Source organism: Gallinula chloropus, assembly GCF_964237585.1.
Source record: "Gallinula chloropus genome assembly, chromosome: 26".
Classification (NCBI taxonomy): domain Eukaryota; kingdom Metazoa; phylum Chordata; class Aves; order Gruiformes; family Rallidae; genus Gallinula; species Gallinula chloropus.
Window position 1 is genome coordinate 3,805,809 of NC_140111.1, and position 20,301 is coordinate 3,826,109.

Sequence of the window (20,301 nt, forward strand, 5' to 3'; positions counted from 1 at the left end):
AGGAATTGCTGAGAACATCAGCACTTTGCTGGGAACATTAGAATATTGAAGAAGGCTGTGGTTTTGCTTGAGTGTTTACTACATTTAGTTCTACAGCTTGGTGTTGTGTCTCCTTGGTTTGGGCCTGTGCTTTGTTGATAATCTCCAACATCTCAGAAAGCAAAATGTTTGCAGTTTTCTGATTTTTCTCTCAGTGGGACAGAAACTGTGTGGTTGAAGATCTTCCAGGAAGCAGTCTCGCCCAGATTAGATGCCATGCATACAGGCTCTGAAAGAATGGGAAAGTGAAAGGTGAAAGCTGGAGAAACAGATGTTTTCTAAGAAGTCTGCAAGAATCATGGAGCAACTGCTCTCACAAAGCACGTTAGGGTAAATGAAGGAGAGGAAAGAGGGTTGGAACACATTCACAGCCACTTTACAGTGACCAAGCGCCACACAGTGGACACAGTGCCTCAAAATAATCCCAGGATATCATACCTAGTCACTTGACAGTTTCTTCAACTACAAGAAGCATCACATTAATCCTGGTGAAAAGTTCCAGTCACCTCACAGTTCTTGGAAAAGCAGAGTAGCAAACTGCAAGTGGTCCAGGAGACTCTTCGGATGTGTTGTGGGTAATTTCTTAAGCCAGGTGACAGTCTGACCAGAGGTGAAGCATTACGAGACCTGTTGCTTACCAACTTGGAAGGACTAATTAAAGAGGTCAAGACTGGTGCCAGTCTTTCATTTACTCCTCCCCTGATCTCACCTCAGCTGTCATCATGGACTTTTCATGGATTATTACTTGACCTGCTCTAGTCCTGCTTCAGATTCCTTCCACCAGCACTCCCCACAGAATCACCTGTCCAGAGCAGGATGGTCAGGGGATTCCCCAACTTCATCTGAGAGGCTCGTAGGCCAACAGAGTGCCAATTCATTACTTTAGACTCTCTCAGGACTGGGACTTTTCATCCAATATCACCCCCACAGGAAGCGGTTGGACTTGATGATCTCAAAGGTCTTTTCCAACCTAGTGATTCTGTGAAGTGGCCCCATGTATGGATGCACCTTAGAATGCCACTCCCCGGTCCCAGCATAGTGAAAAAATCACCTGTGAATTGTCCACCTAGATGTCTGCTGCCTTCAGTGTACTAAAATAAATTTGCCTCGTATTTCTGGTCAGAAACGTTAATTGCATGTCTGTTCCTTGGGATTATAAATCATATATTTGGTTATTAACAGCAGCTAAGGGAATTAAAACAGAAGAGCTTTCTTTGTTTGGCATCCTGTACATGAAAGGTCACAAAATCATGTAAGTATCAGGTCACCATCTGCAACTGCTACACTGAACTGAGCTGCCTAACTTTCAAGATGAGGCGTTCCACCCAGTTCCAGCCAATAAGAAAGGCAATTCTCCCTCCCACAAGCGGTCAGGGTTAGCCACTGCTTTTTCCTTTCTATACCTCCAGCAGCTGGGCAGAGCACCTCCTGGACTAGGCATATTTTGTGCAGATGATCCAATAAGAGAAAATGTCCCCATTTCAGCACCCAGGCATTTTGTGGCTACCAAGCAAATGCTTCATCTAAGGATCAAGTGGGAGGACAGAAGCAAAGGTGTGTGGATAGGATGGGTTGGGTTGAAGTTTGTCTAAGGGTCCTGATACTAGAAACCCACCTGACTTCCTCTTGGATGCTGTGGTGCTTCTGTTTCTGAAAGGCTGGGTAACTGTTTTGCAGAGGTGGTTGGAAATACTTGCTGGCTTAACTGGAAGAGGCAGAGGGAGAGAATGGGCAGCATTTCCAGCCAGTAAGCATTGAGATCTATAGTGCATGCCACACCCACCATCTTGATCAACCTATCCCACCGAGCGTCACCTCCTCATTCTCACCCTGATGCGTTTAACCCAGTTCCCAAGAAGGCAGCACTCACAAGCAAGTTTGAACATGCTTTTATTGGTGAACAGAAAGCAGAGCAGGAGGCAGATCTGTGGGGCAGCAGAGGGAGGAGAGAATAATATGAAACTCTGTGTGTGCTTGGGACCTGTGTTTTTGCCTTGCCTTGGAGACATTCCTCAGTGCAGAAGCCTGTGCAGAAGCAGTGAGAGCCTCTGTGACTCCATTTCAGCTACCCCTGGAAGCCTCTGAACATCAGTGGGTGTTTGATGCACTGGGGAAATGGGGCATTGAGCATTTTAGTCAGAGGAGGGAGAGTCAGGTAGGTCTTGGATTGCAAACTTCCTCAGCTCTGCACGTATCCAGGGTTCAAAATAGGAGACTCTGGTATATACTTCAGGGAAAATGCAATCTTCATCACCATAAGAAACAATGCCATGAGCCTGCCCGTTGCAGACTAATGGGCCACCAGAATCACCCTGTGAAGGAAAAGGAGTGGGAGGTGTCAGAGGTGTCAGAGCACAGTTCCCCCTGCCCTAAGGAAGAGACTGACCCTTTAAGCCCCTCCAGGTGAAGGACCTCCTCTTTTGTTCATCTCCTGCCAGGCCCAGCTCTGCAGGAATGGTTGCTGCCTTACTACTCCTCTAAGCTCATCTGTGAAAGAATTCAGGTCTGGGAGACACCTGCACACGTGGGCATATACCAGCCATTCCACTGTGCCAGGAGGACAGGACAAAACATTCACATGAGACCTGCAGCCTGCTGGAGCCATGGAAAAAGGCACACACTGCAGGACACTTTGGGAGCTACACCCAGGTTCAGGGAGCATGTCAGCTTCAGAGCTCCTGAGAAGAGCCTCAGCACACCATCCTGAAGAAGCTAGTTCATTTTAATCCTCTTTGTCCTCCACCTGAGTATCTACCTGACTGTCTAGCCACAACCTTATCCCAAGCTTGCAGACCAAAATAACACTTACATGGCAAGATGATTTTTTGCCATTCTTATCCCCAGTGCAGATCATAGAATCCTTCTGATAGTTGTTGAAAGCATCGTCACAAATGTTTTCACGTTGCACCTTGAGGTCCACTTCCATCAGCACACTACTGGTATCAGGTGCTGTTGTTGATGTTCGGCCCCAGCCAGCCACTTGGCACACGGTTCCTGGTTCCAGACGCTTTTTTTTGGGCAAGTTGATACACCTGACTGAATTAGTCAGCTTGGCCTTTGGATCCAGCTGCCAAGCAGAGAGAACTCATGGTTAAAGCAAGAAAAGAAATGGGAACAAGTTCATGATGTTGGGGATGTGATCAGGGACAACCTGTTGGAAAGCAAGGATGTGTGTGGACATACCTTTAGCAGCACGATGTCATTGGGTTCGGAGCCGCTTGAATACTTTGGATGGATGACCCAATGATGAACACGGAATTTCTGCTGGCTCGGCTCATTTTCGCTTATGTCGTGAGCTCCAAGGATCACTGTGACATTCACTTTCCTGCCGGAAAAACACCAACATTCCACAGCTACACTGATCAGAGCCACACAGCCCGCAGGGCAGGTGGCTTGAGGGAGGTCTTGGTGGGATATGTGTCCCCAGAGATTAGATCTCAGAAAGCTGCCCTCTGTAGCCTGGGATCCTTCCACAATTCAGTTGAGGGTCCCTTACCCCACACTGACACAGCTCTGAGATTTCCTATCCTGAAGACATAAGGAAATGAAGGAATGGGAGACACACCAGCCTCTCTTCTCCAACAGGAGCTCTGAACCCTCTCTCTGTGAGACCTGAAAATCCCCATCTGCAAGAAAGTTGGGGCCTTACCCTTTTCCAGTCACACAGTGAGCTGCTGAGAGCACTGCATCTGGGCGAATCAGGAATCCTCCACAGTGAAAAGCTTTTGAGGCACTTTTAATTATTAAATAAGCCATGTAGGGCCTGGAGTGAGGCTTGGCTTCCCATCCGCCAATGATCCTTCCTGAAGGAGAGATGAGAAGTGTTAACAGCATATATGCCACTACTTCCTGGCAAGTTTGGAGCTGCATGAGGATAGAGGGTCATCCTGTAGCATGCATCATATGCCAAAGATGCCAAAAAGTCTCCTTATGACTTGGGCTGTCTAAGGCATTGCTTATGCACAATGGAGAGGAAAACAAGCAAGACGTCCTGGGGATGACTGTCCACACTTGACTCTTGATGACTGAAATGCTGTCAAAGGGCACTGCAGTGGTACCTGTAATGTGTCACTGTTTGCAGGCAGAGTCTGAGCTGAGAGATACGAGTAGAGCAGAAAGAAAGAAGATATGACAAAAAGCAGCACGGCAAGTGCCAAACCGATTTCTCCCCATCCATGTCCTTTTCTAAATTCCATCTCTCTGTACTCACCAGCCCCAGCCCCTGGGAGAAGGAGAAAAGCACTTGCAAGCAGAAGGAGAAGCAGCATCTTCCACCACTGCCCTGAAGAGCCAAAACAGTGGTGATGGCCAGGCAGGAGACAGGTACGGAATGGCCACCTATATATACAAAGTTTGGAGATGAAACAGGAAACCTCAGCCTGCTATCATCTCACATCATTTACTGCTTCTTTTCTTACAAACCCTATGTTGTGGTTTGGTGACAGAGTCATGTCACAGTCTCTTGGTTTTGTGACTACCTCCCTCAAAATTTGGAGATCTGGACTTGTATGACCTCCTAAGCAGCACCACTGGTCTCTCAGTCTCATCATCCAGCCCAGTTCTCCACTCAGATCGTAACATCCCAACCTAGGCAGAAGAATGTCCTGGCAGACAATGTCAAAAACCTTACTGAAGTCAAGGTAAAAGACACTCACTACTCCATCCCACCCTTAATGCCATAAGTGGCAATGGAATCACACTGCTCAGTCCACTGTCTGGCACTTGGTCAATATACAGGGATTGTTCCAACCCCGTTCTTCTTCCTCATTTACCTTCATGTGCTTTGTGAGAGCAGTTGCTCCATGATTTTTCCAGACTTCTTAGAAAACATCTGCTTCTCCAGCTTTCACCTTTCAGCTTTCCATTTTTCCAGAGCCTGCATGCACAGCATCTAATCTGGGTGACTCTGCTTCCTGGAAGCAGAGGTTAATGGATTTTAAAAGAATGAACTTCATCAAGGTGAATCCAGGCACATCATTCCCTGCTGCAAATGACTTGAAATGCAAGTGGTCATTAGAACTGACTGAGGACAGGGCAGCTTTAGAGAACTGCAGTACAGACAGAGACGTCTTCCCCTGGTTATGATCAGAAAGGAAAGTCTCACTCAATATGCCCACAAGTAGAAAATCAGTGAGTAGCTTTGGCAGAGGCTGCGGTGAGAGACTGAGCAAAGCTAGGAATAGGACTCCAGGTCCTACTGCCTTTCCAGGCCTCTGACTTCCAAGGGACTGCAAGGGATCTTGCTCCCTACTTGGCCAGAGGGCAGACCTCCAGACATGCCCACAGAAAGCCCCTCACCAAAACACTGAATGCAAACTTCAAATGTGCAGAGCTGCAGCAATATCTTCTCTGAAGATAATCACATTAGGGCACAAGCTCTCAACTCCCATTCCCTCTAAAATGTGAAAGCTAAGTCTGCAGGAAGATTGGACTTAGTATGGGATGCCAGGAGCAGCAGTTTGTGATTACACAAAAGATACTATATGATGTTTAAAACAAGGGTCAAAGGTGGGGAAGAGGAAGGACCAAGGTGACCTGAGGAGAAATGTGTGTGGGAAAGGGAGTTTGAGTGGCTAATTGTGCTGGTCATGTATAAACAGGCATCTGGCTCCTCGATGCAGTTGTCTCCCCGTGTGCTTTGCCTGATGAGCACAGTCTTTTCTTGTCTTCTCATGAAACTCTTCCTCTCTAATGGTTTTTAGAATGACTACTTTTAGCACGAAGCCCATGAGAAGAGCAGAAAATGTGCTTCTGCCACAGCTCTGTGGGAAACGACAGACCACATATGTTTGCTGCACCAGTGGGGGGAAATAAACACCTCTCAGGTGCATAAATGTCTGCCTTCACGTGAGGAGCAGAGCATCCTTCAAAAGTCAGTGGTGGTCAGGATTTTACACACCATCTAAAAATCCAAAAGCACACAAACAGTCATGGAGGAATGAATATCTTAAAAATAGCATATTTCTAACCTGCTATGGGTTTCTTTTTTCAGGGTTTTAAGACATTAAATCCAGGGAAGTTAAATCATGAGCAGTAGCCTGAGACCAAGCACACAGCATCATAGAACAGTTTGCATTGAAGAGATCTTTAAAGGTCATCTAGTCTAACCCTTTAAGTAATAAGCAGAGACAATCATGGTGATTTGTTTCTCATAATATTAAATGACATTTTCATAGATGATTTCTATGCTTTTAAGTAAAGATCTGATTTAACATTAAAACATCAATATTGGATAGGTTATCAACAGTCAGGCTGAAGTAACTGTAGGAGGGCATTCTTCTTTACAACAGGGAGATACAGATTTTAAGGTTTAATTTCAGAACCCGAAGGAGGTCTGGAAAATTCAGAGGAATTCCATCCTTAAAGTGTCTTTTCATCTCAGCTGACTGCAAGAGAGATCGACTCAAGAGATCACAGGGGTTGGAAGGGACCTCGAGAGATCATCAGGTCCAACCCCCTGCCAAAGCAGCTCCCCAGCTCATATTGCACAGGGCGGCGTCCAGACGGGGCTGTAATATCTCCAGAGATGGAGACTCCACACCCCCTGGGCAGCCTGTCCCAGGGCTCCCTCACCCTCACTGGGGAAAAGTTCTTCCCCATGTTGGTGTGGAACTTCCTGTGCTCCAACTTGCAGCCATTGCCCCTTGTCCTGTCCCCACAGACATTGAAAAGGGGCTGCCCATTTCCCCCTGCATCCCATACTTAAGGTATTTATAAACATTAAGAATGTCCCCCCTTAGTCTTCTTCTCTCCAGGCTGAACAGCCCCAGCTCACTCAGCCTTTCCTCATAGGTGAGATGCTCCAGGTCCTTCATCATCTCCATAGCCTCCTCTGGACTCTCTCCAGGAGATCCCTGTCTGTTTTATCCCAGGGAGCCCAGAACTGGACACAACACTCCAGGTGGGGCCTGACCAGGGCAGAGTGGAGGGGGAGGATCCCCTCCTGTGACCTGCTGGCCACACTCCTCCTGATGCCCCCAGGATCCCATTGTCTCTCTCAGCCCCCAGGGCACACTGCTGGCTCATGGCCACCCTGTCACCCACCAGAACCCCCAGGTCCTTCTCCATAGCGCTCCGCTCCAGCAGGTCACCCCCAGCCTGTACTGATTCCAGCAGTTATTCCTTCCCAGGTGCAACACTCTACACTTGCTTTTGTTGAACCTCATCTGGTTTCTCCCTGCCCAGCTCTCCAGCCTGCCCAGGTCTCTCTGGATGGCAGCGCAGCATCCTGTGTGTCAGCCACTCCTCCCAGGTTTGTATCATCGGCGTACTTGCTGAGGGTGGATGCTATTCCCTCATCAAGGTAGTCAATGAAGATATTAAACAGGACTGGAATCTATGTGTACAGTTCTTTAAAGGGTTAACAGAACTTTTTTTTCCCCTCCTCCCAGTGAGTAGTATCAGAGATGTTTTAGAACAGTTTCACTGCATGTTGGATCTTCCCTGGCTGCCGTATAGACTTTGATTTCTGTTGTAGCGTTGCGTGACTGGGTTCTGGTGGAGGAGAGGGGGCTTGCAGGGGTGGCTTCTGCAAGAACCAGCTAGAAGCTTTCTGTTGGCCCAACAGAAGATACACCAGACAGCGCAAGGTTGAAGTCGTGTCTGGCCCAAGGCCAAGACTCTGAATCACATTTAAGAAGAAAGAAACCTCTAGCAGCTACTTTTTGCCATCATTGAAGGGAGTGAGAAGATGTAGGAAACTGCAGACACCAAGGTCAGTGAAGAAGGAGGTGGAAGGGATGAGGTGCTCCAGGTGCCAGATTCCACAGCAGCCCATGGAGAAAACCGTGGAGGAGTGAGTGACCCCCTGCAGCTCATGGGTGATAAGGAGGAGCGGAGATCCCATCTACAGGCCGTAAGGACACCATGCTAGAGTGGTGGAGACACCTGAAGGACACTGTGACCTCGTGGGAAGCTGGCGTTGAAGCAAGCACATGGCAACAAAACCTGCAGGCCGTGGAGAGACCAACCAACACCAGAGCAGGTTTTCTGGGAGAAACTGTGACTCCATGGGGAGTCCAAGCTGGAGCAGCCTGGGCCTGAAGGTTGGCACCCCATGGAAGGGATCCACGCTGCGGCAGTTGGTGAGGAGCTGAAGACTTATGCTGGAGAAGTTCATGGAGGACTGTCTGCTGTGGGTGGAACCCCACCCTGGAGCAGGGGAACAGTGTAAGGAATGTCCCCCCAGGCTGGCTAAGGAGGAAAACAACTTGTGAGGAACTGACTGAAACCCCCATTCCCACAGTCCCTGCCCCTGCCTGTACCACAATGTGGGGAGGAGGGAGAGAAATCATGAATTGAGAAATCATGAGTTGAGTCTGCAAAGAAAGGTAGACACACACCACACACACACACGACAGGGAGGTGTTTTAAGATCTGGTTGCACTTATTATCCCACTCTGGTCTCACTGTCTGTGTAGTAGTAGTGTATTAAATTAGAGAGTTTTCTTTCCTTTATTCTATGCTGTGTGTTTTGCCCCTGACACTAGTTGCAGAAGGATCTTTCCCTGTCCTTATCTTGACTCCTGAGCCTCTCAATGTACATTTTCTGCCCTGTCCAGCTGAAAAAGGGAGGGATAGAACGACTTTGGTAGGCGTCTGGTCTCCAGCCAGGGTCAAACCACCACAACTTCTACACATGATTCCCAAAACATAGATGCTGACCTAATTTTCACAGGGGCTGTTTGGGTACAAAATTAATCTGCACTGGGCTAAAAGCAAGACCTTTCAGAAGTGAAAGCAAGTGGAGGAAAAGAGAACGGTGTACCTTTGTACCACAGGAGGATAGGGAGAGTGAACAGAGATAGTCATGTCCTAGTTCATAAACCAATGTGCAATTTAAATAGTTACTTTTCTAAAAGAATTTTAAAGTCACCTGAGGATCAGGGAAACAACGTTTACCAGCTGAAAAAGTGGGAGCAGGACCCAGAGGGCTTTGTTAGCTAACTCTGGAGGAGAAGTTTGTCCTCACTTTCCCTCTTTGGAAGCACTGATATCAGTAAAACTGATTTCTGCTCAAAGCTTCTGTTTGTGATTCTTGGGCTTGAAAAACTAACACTGTACTGAGCTGTATCATGAGGAGCAGAGCCATCAGGCTATGGAGGTGTTTCTTCCCTTTCACCCAGCACTGGTTAGACAGACTATGGAATAGTGCATCCAGTCTGGGGTCCTCCAATATAACAAAGACATTTCGATACCTCCAGCAGCTGGGCAGAGCACCTCCTGGACTAGGCATTTTCTGTGCAGATGATCCAATATGAGAAAATGTCCCCATTTCAGCACCCAGACATTTTGTGGCTAGCAAGCAAATGCTTCATCTAAGGATCAAGTGGGAGGATAGAAGCAAAGGTGTGTGGATAGGATGGGTTGGGTTGAAGTTTGTCTAAGGGTCCTTATATGGCTTCAGGTTGATACTAGAAACCCACCTGACTTCCTCTTGGATGCTGTGGTGCTTCTGTTTCTGAAAGGCTGGGTAACTGTTTTGCAGAGGTGGTTGGAAATACTTGCTGGCTTAACTGGAAGAGGCAGAGGGAGAGAATGGGCAGCCTTTCCAGCCAGTAAGCATTGAGATCTATAGTGCATGCCCCACCCACCATCTTGATCAACCTATCCCACCGAGTGTCACCTCCTCATTCTCACCCTGATGCATTCAACCCAGTTCCCAAGAAGGCAGCACTCACAAGCAAGTTTGAACATGCTTTTATTGCTGGACAGAAAGCAGAGCAGGAGGCAGCTCTGTGGGGCAGCAGAGGGAGGAGAGAATAATATGAAACTGTGTGTGTGTGCTTGGGACCTGTGTTTTTGCCTTGCCTTGGAGACATTCCTCAGTGCAGAAGCCTGTGCAGAAGCAGTGAGAGCCTCTGTGACTCCATTTCAGCTACCCCTGGAAGCCTCTGAACATCAGTGGGTGTTTGATGCACTGGGGAAATGGGGCATTGAGCATTTTAGTCACAGTAGGGAAAGTCAGGTAGGTCTTGGAGTGCAAACTTCCTCAGCTCTGCATGTATCCAGGGTTCAAAATAGGAGACTCTGGTAAACACGTTAGGAAAAATGGAATTTGCAGGACCATAGGAAACAATGCCATGAGCCTGCCCGTTGCAGACTAATGGGCCACCAGAATCACCCTGTGAAGGAAAAGGAGTGGGAGGTGTCAGAGGTGTCAGAGCACAGTTCCCCCTGCCCTAAGGAAGAGACTGGCCCTTTAAGTCCCTCCAGGTGAGGGACCTCCTCTTTTGTTCATCTCCTGCCAGGCCCAGCTCTGCAGGAATGGTTGCTGCCTTACTACTCCTCTAAGCTCATCTGTGAAGGAATTCAGGCCTGGAGACACCTGCACACGTGGGCCATTCCACTGTGCCAGGAGGACAGGACAAAGCATTCACATGAGACCTGCAGCCTGCTGGAGCCATGGAAAAAGGCACACACTGCAGGACACTTTGGGAGCTACACCCAGGTTCAGGGAGCATGTCAGCTTCAGAGCTCCTGAGAAGAGCCTCAGCACACCATCCTGAAGAAGCTAGTTCATTTTAATCCTCTTTGTCCTCCACCTGAGTATCTACCTGACTGTCTAGCCCCAACCTTATCCCAAGCTTGCAGACCAAAATAACACTTACACTGAAAGATGATTTTTTGCGATGCTCATCCCCAATGCAGATCATAGAATCCTTCAAAAAGTTTATGAAAACGTCTTCACAAACTTTTTCATGTTGCACCTTGAGGTTCACCTCCCTCAGCACACTACTGGTATCATGTGCTGTTGTTGATGTTCGGCCCCAGCCAGCCACTAGGCACACGGTTCCTGGTTGCAGATGCTTTTTTTGGGGCAAGCTGATATAACTGACTGAATTAGTCAGCTTGGCCTTTGGATCCAGCTGCCAAGCAGAGAGAACTCATGGTTAAAGCAAGAAAATAAACATGATGTTGCGGACGTGACAGGGAAAATCAGTTGGAAAGCAAGGATGTGTGGGGACATACCTTCAGCAGCATGATATCATTAGCACTGGTGCCTTTTGAATACTTTGGATGGATGACCAAGTGATGAACTTGGAATTTCTGCTGGCTCGGCTCATATTGGTTTACGTTGTGGGCTCCAAGGGTCACTGTGACACTCACTCTCCTGCCAGAAAACACCAACATTCCACAGCTACACTGATCACAGCCTCACAGCCCACAGGGCAGGTGGCTTGAGGGAGGTCTTGGTGGGATATGTCTCCCCAGAGATTAGATCTCAGAAAGCTGCCCTCTGTAGCCTGGGATCCTTCCACAATTCAGTTGAGGGTCCCTTACCCCACACTGACATAGCTCTGAGATTTCCCATCCTGAAGACATAAGGGAATGAAGGAATGGGAGACACACCAGCCTCTCTTCTCCAACAGGAGCTCTGAACCCTCTCTCTGTGAGACCTGAAAATCCCCATCTGCAAGAAAGTTGGGGCCTTACCCTTTTCCAGTCACACAGTGAGCTGCTGAGAGCACTGCATCTGGGCGAATCAGGAATCCTCCACACTGAAAAACATGTGATGCATTTGTAATTTTTAAATAAGCCATGTAGGGCCTGGAGTGAGGCTTGGCTTCCCATCCGCCAATGATCCTTCCTGGAAGAGAGATGAGAAGTGTTAACAGCACATACACCACTACTTCCTGGCAAGTTTGGAGCTGCATGAGGATAGAGGGTCATCCTCTAGCATGCATCATATGCCAAAGATGCCAAAAAGTCTCCTTATGACTTGGGCTGTCTAAGGCATTGCTTATGCACAATGGAGAGGAAAAGAAGCAAGACGTCCTGGGGATGACTGTCCACACTTGACTCTCGATGTCTGAAATGCTGTCAAAGGGCACTGCAGTGGTACCTGTAATGTGTCACTGTTTGCAGGCAGAGTCTGAGCTGAGAGATACGAGTAGAGCAGAAAGAAAGAAGATATGACAAAAAGCAGCAAGGCAAGTGCCAGACAGATGTCCTGCTCAGAGCTCCTTTCTGCACTTCCATGTCCCTGTCTAAATCCTTTCTCTCTGTACTCACCAGCCCCAGCCCCTGGGAGAAGGAGAAAAGCACTTGCAAGCAGAAGGAGAAGAAGCATCTTCCACCACTGCCCTGAAGAGCCAAAACAGTGGTGATGGCCAGGCAGGAGACAGGTACTAGAATGGCCATCTATATATACAATGTTTGGAGACGAAACGGGAAACCTCAGCCTACTATCAGCTTGTGTCATGCGTTGCCTTTTTTCATCTAAATCCCAAGATGTGGTTTGATGATGGATTCATGTCACAGTCTCTTGGTTTTGTCACCATCTCTCTCAAAATTTGGAGATCTCTACTTTTTCAGAATGCCCAGAGTGCCCATCCACTGCTACAGCCAGATAGCAGGGAGAGGAGTGGGGTATCTCCAGTCAAATGCGTATCTCATGGATTCCCTTGCCAAGATCCTCCTTGGGTCCTAGATATGGGTTGGGGTTGTTTGGGGCTTTTCAGTGTTTTGTTTTTTTTCCCTGTCCCCTGGTAGGAACAGCGAGAGCTTAACAGGCCCAATCCAAGGAGACATTTCAGACAACACCTCACTTTCTGGCTCATCGGTGTATGGGATTCCAGGAGCAGCATTTTGGGATTGCACAAAAGACACTATGTGATGTTTAAAACGAGAGTCAAAGGTGGGGAAGGACCAAGGTGACCTGAGGAGAGATGTGTGTGGGAAAGGGGTGAGTGGCTATTTGGACTTGTCACGCATAAACAGGCATCTGGCTCATCAGTGCACTTGCCTGGCCATCTGCTTTGCCTGATGAGCACAGTCTTTTCTCATTTTCTCATGAAACTCTTCCTCTGTAATGGTTTTTAGAATGACTACTTTTAACACCAAGGCCATGATAAGAGAAGGAGACGTGCTTCTGCCACAGCACTGTGGGAACTGACAGACCACATATTCTTGATGCTCCAGACTTGCTTCTGCTCCTCCCTCCTCCAGCACTGGACTGCAAGGTTCACCCAGACAGCCAATGTCATTGTCTCATGTATTACACATCAACCTCTTCCTTTCAGCATTCTCTGCTATTTCCACAGTTTTCACACTCCACTGGTGGTTGTATTGCACTTGAGAGATGGAATGCAATGTTGATTTTCAACTGTATGTGTTTTCTACCTTGCAGTAGAATGTTGTATCGTGGAGAGGGTCATCCTGGGTGCTATCATGCTGCACATGCGTGATGGCCAGGGGATCAGGCCTAGTCAACATGGGTTTACAAAAGGTCAGTCCTGTCAAACTAATCTGACCACCTTCTGGGACAAGGTGACCCACTTAATGGATGTGGGGAAGGCTGTGGATGTGTCTACCTGGACTTCAGGAAAGCCTTTGACACGGTTTCTCACAGCATTCTGATTGAGAAACTGGCTGCCACTGGCCTGGACAGGTGGAGCCTCTGCTGGGTTAAAAACTGGCAGGATGGCTAGGCCCTAAGTTAAATGGAACAAAATCCAGCTGGAGGCCAGTCACAAGTGGCATCCCCCAGGGCTCAGTCCTGGGTCCAGTTTTGTTCAGCATCTTTATCAATGACCTGGATGAAGGGATTGAGTGGTCCCTCAGTAAGTTTGCAGATGACGCTGGGAGGAAGTTTTGATCTGCCTGAGGGTAGGGTTAGGGTTAGGGTTTTAATCACAGATATTATCTGCATTATTTCAAGCTACTCAAGTGAGATTTAGATAAGGAGTCGGAGGAAGTCAGTGTTTCAGCTTTATTTAGCATTTGTTTCTGCAGCAATACCCTTTAATCTGTGCTGCAAAAGACAGTGTTTCAACCAGTAAATGAAAAGGAGATTAAATGACATGTGAGCACCTTCTGTCTCTTTGGAACCAGCATTCTGGCTTGGCTCAAGGTGACAGAGGTGGCAGGTATGATCTCAGCTGCAGGGCAGTAAGCAACTGGACAGAAAGATGTTTTGGAGTGTTATTTTGAGAGTTGGGTCCTTGTTTGAACACTAGGCTGTTACAGGTTCCTAGCATGACTGGCATGCATGGCATTGATCTGCAGAAGGGTTTCTCAGCACGGCCTTGGCAGAGTCCTGAGTCGGGAGCTCACCAGGCGTATGAAACTGTTCAGTGTTTCAGGTGAAAACACAGGCACACAACACTCCTTTTAGCTGCAAGGAGTAAAGACTGCTGATCAGAATCAGCATGCCATTCAAAGTAAAGTGTACTTTAGGATTTGCTGTAGGATTTGCTGTGTATTGAGTAAGAAAGGTTTGTAAACAATATAAGGGAGAATTCATACAGGCTCTGATCACAGCTGGGTGTCTCCTAACCTGCCCCAAGCAGCCTATCCTGAACTAAATTTACTTCATCTGTCTGTATCTGGGATGGTTTCCCATTGGAACCAAAAGAGTGTAGTTGATAAGATCACAGGAATCTCTCTTCACTGGTGGTTTCTAAAGTCTGGTGAGGTCAGTGCCCTCGGTACAGTAGGTGAAGTTATTTTTTCTTCTATCAGATATTTCTTAATCCATAAGAAAAATGCCAAAATTTTATTTTTGTGACATTTGCTTTTAATTACAGTTCTTCCTTCCTTCCTCCCTTTCTTCCACCAACTAAAAATATAAAGGCACAGAAAGAGTCACAGAGGAATATCTTAAAAAGAAGGTATTTCTACCATGTCATTAAAAAGTGTATTTTGTCTGATTAGCAACAAGCAGAGTGGGGAAAATGCCACACAGAACCCAGTGTGGCTGTCGTGCCAAGAACTGGCGAAGCCAGTTGTCTCAAAATACCTCCTTGGTTTGGGCCTGTGCTCTGCTGATAATCTCATACATCTCAGAGTGCTGTCCCCCATGAGGCCCAACCCACACCCCAGCCACACTCAGGCTACTCTGGACCCACCCAATCAGCCCCTTTTATGAGGAAGTGATGTCAGGTGGTGTGGAAAACACCCTGGGCTAACTCAGCTCACCTGGACTAACTCAGCTCCCCTGTGCTGGCTGCCTGAGTAGGTTGATACTGGCCTGACCAGAACCAGGACACCTGCAGATGCACATTAGTGGCTCATATCCAGCTTCTCATTCACTAGCACCCAGAAATCCTTTTTCTCAGTGCTTCTTTCAAGCACATCATTTCCTATCCTGTATGGATAACAGAGGTTGTCCTGAACCATGCTGGCTGTCTCAAATTGCCTCCCTGCCCTCCATGTTCCTCAGCAGAGCTTCCAGGAGGATCTGTTTCATGATATTGCCAGGCACAGAGCTGAGGCTGACAGTTCCCAGGGTCCTCCTTTCCACCCTTTTTTAAAATGGGTTTAATATTTCCTTTCTTCCAGCCTCAAGGGACTTCACCTGACTGCCAGGACTTTTCAAATATCATGGAGAATGTTTCGGAAACTACAGCAGTCAATGCCCTCAGGACTCTGGGATACATCTCATCAGGTCCCATGGAACTGACTATGTTCAAGTTCATCAGATGGTCACAAACCTTATCTCCACTTACAGTAGGCCATCCACTTAAATGTGGGCAACCAACTTGAGAGCTGCGAGAAAAGATGTTGCCAGTGAACTGAGACAAAAGTTACTCAGAACCTCAGCATCTTCCTTGTCCGGTGTTACCAGTTGTCACTCATTGGAGTTGCAGGGGCTGTATGCATTCTTTAACCTTCCTCTTCTAGCTCACATAACTGTAGAAGCCCTTGTTTTTCTTGGCATCCCTTGCCAAGTTCAGCTGCAGCCACACCTTTGTCTTCCTGACCATGTTCCTGCACAACCACACAAAAATCCCATGCTTTTCCCAGGACACCTGTCCCTGCTTCTACTGTCAGTGTAGTTTCATCTTGCCTTTGACCAGCAGGTCTCAATTCAGCCATGATGAACTCTTGCCTTTCCTGCCCGATATCTTACACCTGGGCATCAAGAGATCTTGCATTGTGTTGAAAGCATCTTTAAAGAGCTGCCAGCTCTGTTCTGCTCCTTTGCCCTTAAGGGCTGTTTCCAGGGGCCCTATAGACTAACTCCCTGAAGAGGTGGAAGCTGCTTTCCAGAAATTCAGGGTCCTCACTGTGCTTCAGCTTGGCTGGTAAGTTCATACATGTCAGAAAGCAAAATGTCTCCAGTTTTCTGCTTTATCTCTCAGTGGGACAGAAACTGTGTAGTTGAAAAACTTCCAGGAAGCAAGAGTCACCCTGATTAGATGCCGTGCATACAGGCTTTGGAAGAATGAAAAGCTGGAAGGTGAAAGGTAGAGAAACAGAAATTTTCTAAGAAGTCTCAAGTTTCTCCTCAGGCCACCTTGGTCCCTCCCCTTCCCCACCCTTGACCCTTGTTTTAAACATCACATAGTATCTTTTGTGCAATCCCAAAATGCTGCTCCTGGCATCCAATACTAAGTCCCATCTTCCTGCAGACAGTAAAGTCCCTCAGCCTGCACAGGGCCATAAATCAAAGACAAAATCAGGTGACATACACTCCAGGTCAGAGCTGGCTTCTCAGCTTAGTCATCAGTTGGGTTGCTGTTGAAAGACAGTGTCTCCTGCTTCTTGGGCAAAGCCCAAAGCCAAACACAGACACTCAGTGGATGGACCCTTACCTCTCATCCACGTACCCCCAATCCTAACAGTTCAAGTTGCTTCCCGTTGCAAGGAAACCAGGGAGGACACCTGGCTGAGCTCTCACATTTTAGAGGGAATGGGAGTTGAGAGCTTGTGCCCTAATGTGATTATCTTCAGAGAAGATATTGCTGTAGCTCTGCACATTTGAAGTTTGCATTCAGTGTTTTGGTGAGGGGCTTTCTGTGGGCATGTCTGGAGGTCTGCCCTCTGGCCAAGTAGGGAGCAAGATCCCTTGCAGTCCCTTGGAAGGCAGAGGCCTGGACAGTTCACAAGTACAGAGAAACCCATAGGGTTTCCATGCTTCCAGGCAGCGTGCTGCAGCTTTGATAGTATAACAAAGTGTGTGAAAAGCCAGGAAGAGGAACTCGCCCAAAGGCAGTAGGACCTGGAGTCCTATTCCTAGCTTTGCTCAGTCTCTCACTGCAGCCTCTGCCAAAGCTACTCACTGGCTTTCTACTTGTGGGCATATTGAGTGAGACTTTCCTTTCTGATCACAACCAGGGGAGGAAGTCTCTGTCTCTGCTCTTGCTGCATACCTTGTGCATTCTGAAGCTGCCCTGAGTCCTGTCTGAGTGACAACAGACAGTGAGACCTTGAGTAACGATGGCCTGTGTGACTGATGTGCCAGGAACTGGCAGCCTGCAGCATGTATAGGGCAAGGGACCTGTTACCCAGGTATTAGGTACTGAGGCAGCCATTGGTTTGGGAATTATCCCAGACATAACCCTGGAGTTCAAGAGGTGCCTACTTGGAGGGACCCTGATAGCTTCCTGTGGAATACCCATTCAAGCAGAAACACACACACATGGATGCAAATGGGTCTCTCAGGTGATATTTCAACCTGCAAGGTCCAAAATTAAAGACAAAGTCTCTTATGTTCATGGTGTTTGAGTTACCAACCAAGAGAGGAATTACTGAGAACATCAGCACTTTGCTGGGAACATTAGAATATTGAAGAAGGCTGTGGTTTTGCTTGAGTGTTTACTACATTTAGTTCTACAGCTTGGTGGTGTGTCTCCTTGGTTTGGGCCTGTGCTTTGTTGATAATCTACATCTCAGAAAGCAAAATATTTGCGGTTTTCTGATTTTTCTCTCAGTGGGACAGAAACTGTGTGGTTGAAGATCTTCCAGGAAGCAGTCTCGCCCAGATTAGATGCCGTGCATACAGGCTCTGAAAGAATGGAAAAGTGAAAGGTGAAAGCTGGAGAAGCAGATGTTTTCTAAGAAGTCTGCAAGAATCATGGAGCAACTGCTCTCACAAAGCACGTTAGGGTAAATGAAGAAGAGGAAAGGTAGTTGGAACACATTCACAGCCACTTTACAGTGACCAAGCGCCACACAGTGGACTGAGCAGTGTGATTCCATTGCCACTTATGGCATTAAGGATGGGAGGGAGCAGCGAGTGACTTTTACCTTGACATCAGTAAGGCTTTTGACATTGTCTGCCAGGATATCCTTCTGTCTAGGTTGGGATGTTAAATGGTGAGTAAAAAATTGGATGATGAGGCTGAGAGACTAGTGGTGCTGCTTAAGGGGTCATACTCTACCTGGAGTCCTGTAACATGTGGAATACCACACAGATGTACACTAAGGAGAGGTCAAGGGAACTGAACTGGCGTAGGCAAAATAGCAGTGCTTGGGGGTCCAAACACCAGCTTTTCTGTACCTGCAAGAATCCCACAGGAAGATGGAACCAGGCTCTTCACAGCATAAAATGGTGGGAGGATGAGATATAAAGATAATTTCTAAGCATTAAAAAATAAATAGGTTCATAAAAATGTTCAGCCTACATACAGGACTCGCCCATTTTGACCAAGCTAGTTCTTCTGCCTTCCTTGCTATCTATTGACTCCCTTTCACTCAGGAAGCAGCCACTTCTTACTGCTTCCAGGCATATACCTGTTCTCAACAGCTTACTCAAAAAAGAACACAAGCATTTTGTCCTTATAGCTGACCTTGCTTTTTTGCACCAGCTAGGGCTAAGTGACCTCCTGTTGCCCTGTTCACCTGCACGAGCCTGGAGTCATCAGTGACTTCTGAAGGAAAACCAGCATTTATTTCACTAGTGCTCAAGGCTGTGAGTTTCCGGTAGGTCCTATTGTATTAAACTGGCAGACTGCACAATCTGTAAGACTGCAAAGTAGGGGGACCAAACACTGATGTTTATTCAGCGCTGGGCAGCACAGGGAGTGTGGGGGAGAGGAGGGGAGGTGTGTAACCCCACCAAAGTCGTGCATGCCAGGCAGCAACTCACTGCCTAAACTGAGACAATCAAGTGTTACATATGCATTAGATTTTTGAAAGTGCCTATACATATGCATGACCAATCCCTGCTTCCTATTAAAATTAGTGCCAAGAACTCGTTTCCATAAGTTCCTCTCCATTGCGCTTGCACATTGCCTCCTTGTGGTGGTCCTTGGTGGTCAGGATGAAGGCTGATGGCTCCTCTTAGTCACCCACTAGTAACCTTTTGTTCCTGCACAGGATCAGTCGTCTCTTGGCTCTTATCCAAACCATAGGGTCAGTTCGTGCTGGCTTGCAAAGCAACTTTCTGGTGCTAATCTTTATCAAGACAATGCAGGACCCTGTGCTTCAGTTAGTTTAAGCAATAAACAATGCAAGACCCTATGCTTCCATTAGTGTGTAGAATGGTTGGTCAAACATCCCAGCAACTATTAAGCAACACTACTCTTATCACAGCTCCCTTTTAACCCCTTCATTCAGTCAAGCCAGCAAGTATTTCCAACTGCCTCTGCAAAACAGTTACCCAGCCTTTCAGAAACAGAAGCATCACAGCATCCAAGAGGAAGTCAGGTGGGTTTCTAGTATCAACCTGAAGCCACATCAGGACCCTTAGATAAACTTCAACACAACCCAGCTTATCCACACACTTCCATCCTCCCACTTAATTTGGGAGCCCCTTGGTTTGAATGGGCATGACCCAGAAGGCAATTACTCATCCACACCTCAGTCTAGTGCTTTATAGGCCCCAAACCCTGAAGACTTGCTCACTCACAAACACATTTCCAGAGGAAAACTCTCCAGTATTTATAGAACACAAACTTGGAAAATGTTGGTATGATAGTCTGGATAGTCCCCCAGCGTTAGAACAGACGTAGTCATGGGACTGTCATGGAAGACTAGTGTCTTGTGACAGTCTGGTGGAATGACCTCTAGTTCCCTACAGACACGGTCACTTTGTGACCATGCCAAAAGCAGCTAAATAACTTTCCACCTCAGATCACTCTGGTCATGGCTCCCTTACACTTCATCCTGCCTGCAGGCTGAGTTTCACCTTTCTAATTTCACCACTAATTCCTTTTTTTAGAAAACATCTCCACATGGATTTAGGGAGACTTCACCCCAAGGACCACTCTTTCAATCTAGCACAGAAGAGGTCAGGCCAGGTAGGTCACCACTAGTAACCTTTTGTTCCTGCACAGGCTCAGTCATTTCTTTGCTCTTCTCCAAACCACAGGGTCAGTTCATGCTGGCTTGCAAAGCAACTTTCTGGTGCTAATCTTTATCAAGACAATGCAGGACCCTGTGCTTCAGTTAGTTTAAGCAATAAACAATGCAAGACCCTATGCTTCCATTAGTTTGTAGAATGGTTGGTCAAACGTCTCAGCCACTATTAAGCAACACTACTCTTATCACAGCTCCCATTTAACCCTTTCATTCAGTAGGAAAGAAACCTCC

General features: G+C 47.3%; 2 protein-coding genes across 2 annotated transcripts; both read right to left on the bottom strand.

Annotated features, from left to right (window-relative positions):
- Window positions 1–2,171: 2,171 nt before the first annotated feature.
- LOC311201084 (mast cell protease 1A-like) lies at window positions 2,172–4,307 on the bottom strand (the record flags this gene model as incomplete). The annotated part of the gene is made up of 5 exons (XM_084275390.1): window positions 2,172–2,351; window positions 2,849–3,106; window positions 3,223–3,364; window positions 3,689–3,842; window positions 4,250–4,307. 5 exons carry the CDS (start codon window positions 4,305–4,307, stop codon window positions 2,172–2,174), a joined length of 792 nt encoding a protein of 263 aa, XP_084131516.1.
- A 5,676-nt stretch (window positions 4,308–9,983) lies between these two features.
- Window positions 9,984–12,112, bottom strand: LOC311201085 (mast cell protease 1A-like; the record flags this gene model as incomplete). The annotated part of the gene is made up of 5 exons (XM_084275391.1): window positions 9,984–10,163; window positions 10,650–10,907; window positions 11,011–11,152; window positions 11,476–11,629; window positions 12,055–12,112. The coding sequence occupies 5 exons, from the start codon at window positions 12,110–12,112 to the stop codon at window positions 9,984–9,986; spliced, it is 792 nt and encodes a 263-aa protein (XP_084131517.1).
- Window positions 12,113–20,301: the final 8,189 nt, after the last annotated feature.